Here is a 6,467-nt window from a genome sequence, read left to right as displayed (position 1 = left end):
TAGAACATATGTGCAATTTTATGGATAGCAAAGTGTATATGCACAAAACATAGCATGTTTCCCCAAAAGCCCTACCCATATGCACCTTACATGTAAGAAGTTTGTTTTCTGATTCTGCACTTTGAATAAACGAATCTCATGTGTGTGTCCTGTCATCTGTGTTTTCTACCACACTGCCTAGGTTATATTATGAATGACTTTATTTGATTGTCTGGTTTAATTTTCTTTTGTGGTATATAAATTGCTATAGAACCTATCCAATGAATGTTAATTCAGTAATTCAATTGTTCACTGAGTCTTTTCCAAATCTCTCTGATGTCTGTAGACCGATATTTTGCTTTCTGTAATTCTTGTCTGATATTCTAACAGCTCATGTTTAATAATCACCCTGTCTGCCACTTCTATCGGGTCTTGCACATCAGATCCAAGAGGTTGTTGTTTGGGACTGAGCTCTTGGTTCTGCATCAGCCAGCGTGGGTGCTCACTTGTGCTTGCTTTCAGCCATCAAGGTTACATTGTTATCTGACCTGAGAAACCAAGAGGCGGAGAGTGTCAAGAGCCAAGTTCCTAATCCCCCGGCTCTCCTGACCTGTAATCCTTCTCTTCCAGAGCACAGACTTTCGCCTCAGCTGGGCAGCCGGGTGCTCTAAAGCAGGACAGCTTACAGTCTTCTCCAGCTCACTACACCATTCTCTTGGCCTCTCCTAACCTGACTGCTAAACCATCACTCTAGCCCCAGATTGTAGCTATTTTTTAATAAAAAACGGTCTGAATAATCTTTCCTGTTACTGGAAGCCCCCACCCAACTGCCCAGAACTTAAACCTGAAAGGCTCAGTTTAATTCTAAGGCTGTGTAACTCTGAGTTCATGAAGTAGTCAAGAGAACGTTTTTCTCTATACTATTAGCGCAAACTTCTATCAGTCACTACTCAATTTTAGAATCACACAATGCTTAGGGTGATAAAGGAACCAACATTTGCTCTCTCAATTTGCAGGCCAGGAATCTCAGATCAAAGTGTAGGCTTCCTGCGATCCAAAGCAAGCAGAGCTCTCACACAGTTACACTTACTGAATGGGGAATGAAAGGGCTGGTGTATTGTCTTCCATCCACTTAGTCCGCCCTCTCCCGTGTTAAACTCCCGTACTCTGCTATTCAAGTACAGTCATACATTGTGCTGCCCAGTGCATGGCCAAGCCCACAGGGCAGGCAGCTCTCAGTCAGAAAGTCTGCTCTCAATGGCAGGCAGCCTGGTCTTATTTCTTAACAAATAAGCAATGCCCCAAACCTAGCCACTGAATTCTGATTACCTGTTGTTGCAAGGACGATGTGTGGGCCACTCCCGTAGCTGAGGCTGGCTATCTTTTTGCCAGTTAAAGAATCCAGTCTCTGGGGCTCAAGGGTGCTCTGAATGTCACCTACCCCCAAACAGCCACTGCAGTTTGTGCCGAGCACAAAAATCTGTGGAAAAAACACTCAGTTCAAGGAAGCAAATTATGAAATGTCTGTAAGTTGCCTCAAGCAGACTTCCTGAAGCAAACTGCCTTCTTAGAAAATAAATTAAAATTGCCTTTTCAGCCAGGTGGTGGTGATGCATGCTTTTAATCCCAGCACTTGGGAGGCAAAGGCAGGTGGAGTTCAAGGCCAGCCTGATATACAAAGTAAGTTCCAGGACAGCCAGGTCTAGAGAAACCCTGTCTCAAAACCAACAAAAGGAAAATAATTGGCTTTCCACACTTCTGTTTAAAAGCTTCCTTCTTTCCTTCCCCCAAGCTCATCAACTTATAAACCCATTTCTAAAACTATGGGTAGTTAGTTGAATGTTTTCCTCAGAATTACCTCGTCGTTGACTGTGGTGTATAAAACTTCATTGCCAGCACTGCCGAAGACACAGGCCTGACGAATCAACTGCAGCTCTTCCTCAGAACAAAGGGAAAAGATTGGCCACTTCCCCACATCCAACATCTTCAGGGATGACAGGGTAGCCTGGACTGGCTGAAAGGAACAAGGATTACGTACTGAGACGTCCAGTTAAACAAACAAACAAACAAACACATTCTTGGGCTCTTATTTCTGCAGAGTGGAGTTAAACTGGCTTGAGGAGGAATAACCCACATGTGGTGGTGTCCGTTGCTGAGCCGCTCACCCGCTGCACGACTGCTCATAGCCCGCTCTCCCATACAGGGTGCTGGTGGCCTGGGCAAAAATAGATCTCAAAGACACCCAACTCATCCAAGTCAACCTTGGCCGGCTGAATGTTAGCAACACATTAAATATTGGCTATGGTTTAAATGTAGCTGTAGAACCAGGCTGGTTAAGCAAACACAGGCTGGAGGAAGGAGCGTGGCCACTGCATCTGCTGTTCCTAGGCACGGTTACTCTAGCAAACAGATGTAGGTCCCTGGGGGTGGGGGAGATGGGAGGAGAATGGCTAACAGTCTAACTCATGCATTCTGGCTAACAGTATAATTCTCAGGTCTTCTAGGTTGTCCCTCAGGGAGACCCAACCTTCCCTTCATTCATGGGGTTCTGGTCTGTAAACTGGCTCAAGTCTGAAAACTGACCGATGGGCCATGAATTCTCATTATTACAATCAAATGTAGCATTCTTTCCTTTGTTCTAGAGTCGTGTGCATGTACAGATTAAATGAAAGCTCATGTTAATCTACCTCCTCCCAGGGAACACCATTACTGGTTTGTCAGTCTCAAAGGTCCAAGGCGAGTTGTGCCATCGCGACATTCACTTTCCTTATGCTGCCATCATGGGCCAGGCCACTGAGGACATGGCTTTGCCTAGGGTGCCCATGCAGGTGGTAAGCATACTCATCTTGCCTTTGGCAATTCTCTGCTACCTCCTGGCCCCTGCTGCTCTGGGGACCAATTAGTCCATCACATTTAATTCATTCAAATGAGCAGCAGCATCTCCCACTCTAAGAAGGGTGACAACACAGCCTTTGAACGGGCTGGCATCCCTCTCACCATTGTGCATCTTATCGTATTAGTGAAGGGCATGACTTCTGGGCCCTAAGTGAAGAAAAGCTGCCTGTGGATGGCTGTAAGTCCCTATGCCCAGCTCTCCGACTCACGTCTGCCCAGGTAAACCGCAAGCTCCAGGGCCAGGTCCTACTCTCATATCCGGGACAGCAGCGACAGCTGTCTCTCCTGTCAATTCTGATGCAGCAGCTACTGTTTCTTCTGTTACTTTTAGTACCAGAGCATTTTGCAACGGTATCAGCGGGTGTGCAAGAAAAACTCAAGTAGAAATCAGTCATTGTCTTTAACTCTCACATACAAGAAGCTCCGATTATTATGAATGTGTAGAACAGGTCCCTACCTTTATTGTGGACATTTCAGGAAACTGATGCCTTGATATGGTAATGTTAGATTAATTTGGAAATCAGAGTTGTTATACAAAAAAGAATTCTTTCTAGAGATGCTCTGTTTACTGTCAAAGTTGGACACAGACAACAGAACTGCAGAGTGAGATTTTAATCTAAGCATCTATCTTAAATTGCCTACCTCCTCATATCATGAAGGAATCATACTTTGTAAGAGGTCTGCTCTATTTTTTTTCCTTCTGTAAATTTTAAGAATGACATTTGAAATGCTGTGCAAGGAATCTAAAGGAGATGTTACTAGTGGTCTTCTACCGTTTTATATATTACTCTAGTCTTCACAATAATCACACCATAGACTTTGCTACATCAGGTCAGTTCTTTCCAGGTGGGTGAGAACAGACAGAGGCCCATGTGTCTACCCTGCACCTGAGTGCTGAATAAGTTCTCCTATGACAGTGCTGGAGGCCTCGAGTCTGTGCAGCCTCCTGAGACCTTAAATGGCTGCTTGGCATTCACTGCCAAGATGCAAAGATTGGCTACTACCCCAGCTGTTTCCCCTTTCAAGCATGGTTTTGGATTTTATCCTGTCCTTTGCTACAAAATCAAGTGGCCCCCTGAATACTAAGAATCGAGTGGTAAATTCCAACCAGTTCCTAAACACCTGTCTGCAAGTCCTAAGTCTGAGCTTTCCCTTTGGTCAGCTAGGACAGACGCACACAGTGGCCAGGCCATGACTCCCTGACCACTGGGATTCCAGAGTGTGAAGGACGCTTGTGCAATCTGCATTTATTAAGAGATAGCGCTGAGCAGAAGAATATCAGGTTTGGTAGAATTACTGAATTAAAGATGCAAAATAAGACATCACCATCCCCTCCCAGGAGGTCACAATCTACTGAAAAGCAGCCACAAATAGCCTATGTACGCCAGACCTGTGAATCTATTGCTTTTCAGACCCGTCAGACAGCTAGATGCTCGGCCAGAGTCATCACGAGACCATTCGTAAGTCTGTGAGGGAACTATTACACAGTGAGCTACTGATAGTCAATTTATAAATGCAGAGACTTTTTGAAGAAAAGATTTAATAGTAGCTTCATGGAACTACAGCATTTTGTCCCAGGACACTCAGGAGACCATGTACAGAGGTTTACTGCACAGCACATGTAGAAGTCTTGATCCTGTCAATCATTCTGCGTGCCAGAAATGACTTCACGTGAGTCTCCAGCTGCCCTATGCCAACCGTCGGGCGAGGGGTAGGCAGAAGAGCTGCTGTGCTGGCTGCTTTTCCTATCAACCCGACACAACAGGTAGGGGCATCTGCGAAGAGGGGATCTTAACCAAGAAGATGTCTCCATAGGGTTGGCCTGTGAGCAAGTCTCATGGTTGATATGGGAGGGCCCAGTCGGCTGTAGGCAGTGCCTCTGCTGGGCAGGTGATCCTGAGGTGTATAAAAAAGCAAACTGGGCAAGCCAGGAGCAAGCCAGTAAGCAGTCCCCCTCCATGGCCTCTGCATCAGCTCCTGACTTCAAGTTCCTGCACTGAGTTCCTGCCCTGGCCTTCCCAGTGATGATCTGTGATATGAAACTATAAGAAAAAATAAACCCTTTTCTCCCCAAGTTGCTTATGGTCATCACGCTGTTTCACAGAACAGAAACAGTAACAGGGACAACTGGTCACTAGCTAGAAAACGTGGGGAGTTGAACTCTTCAAGGAAATAAGAACCTTGCAACTGTCGCCATTAAGATGGTGTCTGTTGAATTCAGTTCCAGGGTGACCCAGGTACCCGCCTGACCACACGACCATTTCTGCGGTGTTCCTGTGCCACTTCATTCATATCCCATCCACTACCAGCACCTGTAGCTGGCATCTCATTGCAAAATGCAGGTAATGAGATGTTAATACCCTGTCAGGGAGAACTAATACAGAAAATGTGCCTGCCATGAATCAGAAACTAAGATACATCCTATTAGTCTGACTGGACTTGTAACAAACAGACTCTGTATCCACTGGGAAATCCACTGGGTGACCACACTGCACATGACCACAGCAACTGCCAAGCTGCTACAGTTCAGCAGAAATACAGCCTACATAGGAAAATCAAAATGCCATGTCAGGCATGTCTCGTAAAACAATGGCTAAAAAATGTAATGCCTCACCTTTTGAGGATTTCCTAGATGCAGCATTATATGTATATGTAGTAAGGGAATTTCACTGCTGTCTCTGTGAATTAATTTAATTTTATGAATTCTGTTCCCAGGACAAATTAGGAATTTAGGAATTTTTCTGTGAACACCGTGTGTGTGTGTGTGTGTGTGTGTGTGTGTGTGTGTGTGTGTGTGTGTGTGTGTGCGCGCGCGCGCGCATATGTATAAGAGAGAAAGAAACACATATAGCCATGGAGGCCAGAAGAGGGCCTCAGGTCCTCTGAAGCTGGAGTTACAGGTGACTGAGTCATATAGCAAGGGTTTGGGACACAAACTCTGGTCCTCAGCAAGACCAATAAGCACTCATGATTGATGAGCCATTTCTCCAGTTAGCCCTATCTATCATCTTCTAAGTCTCTCAGTTCTATTATTAGTTTTCAAGCTACGTTTACAAATTCCTGCAAGGGTTCACACACCAGCATTCATGTTAGCATGTGGCAGGATTTCAAAAGTTTGGCTGTTCTGTATACTATGCTACCTCTATACAACATCCACTAGATACAGGATGGGGGACAATACCCACTGGATACTGTAGAAAGGGGGGCCACTTGTTGGTTCCTGGCTGCCTGGCTAGCTTAGACCCGAAATAATCACACAGAAACTGTACTAATTAAATCACTGCTAGGCCCATTAGCTCTAGCTTCTTATTGGCTAACTCTTATTAATTTAACCCATTTCTATTAATCTATATATCACCACATGACAGTGGCTTACTGGCAAAGTTTCAGCATGTTTGACTCTGGCAGCAGCTCCATGGCATCTCTCTGACTCTGCCCTTCTTCCTCCCAGCATTCAGCTTAGTTTTTCCCTGTCTACCTAAGTTCTATAGGTCCAAAGCAGTTTCTTTATTCATTAACAGTTACCACAGCACACAGAGGGGACTCCCACATCAGGATACAGGACGGGGAACAATACCCACTGGATACAGGAT

The 6,467-nt window shown here is 45.2% G+C and overlaps 1 protein-coding gene across 1 annotated transcript in view; it reads right to left on the bottom strand.

Moving 5' to 3' along the window:
* Rcbtb2 (RCC1 and BTB domain containing protein 2) overlaps positions 1 to 6,467 on the bottom strand; it is a 39,882-nt gene that overhangs the window by 19,807 nt on the left and 13,608 nt on the right. Inside the window, exons 5-7 of the mRNA XM_013349283.2 lie at positions 1,838 to 1,993; positions 1,309 to 1,459; positions 528 to 646 (exon numbers count right to left, since the gene is read on the bottom strand). Coding sequence (XP_013204737.1) covers positions 528 to 646; positions 1,309 to 1,459; positions 1,838 to 1,993 — 426 coding nt within the window. The remainder of the gene's footprint in view (positions 1 to 527; positions 647 to 1,308; positions 1,460 to 1,837; positions 1,994 to 6,467) is intronic.

Source organism: Microtus ochrogaster, chromosome 17 (genome assembly GCF_000317375.1).
Source record: "Microtus ochrogaster isolate Prairie Vole_2 chromosome 17, MicOch1.0, whole genome shotgun sequence".
NCBI classification, from domain to species: Eukaryota; Metazoa; Chordata; class Mammalia; order Rodentia; family Cricetidae; genus Microtus; species Microtus ochrogaster.
Note: the sequence above shows the minus strand (reverse complement) of the source record. Positions and strands in the feature narration are given on the sequence as shown.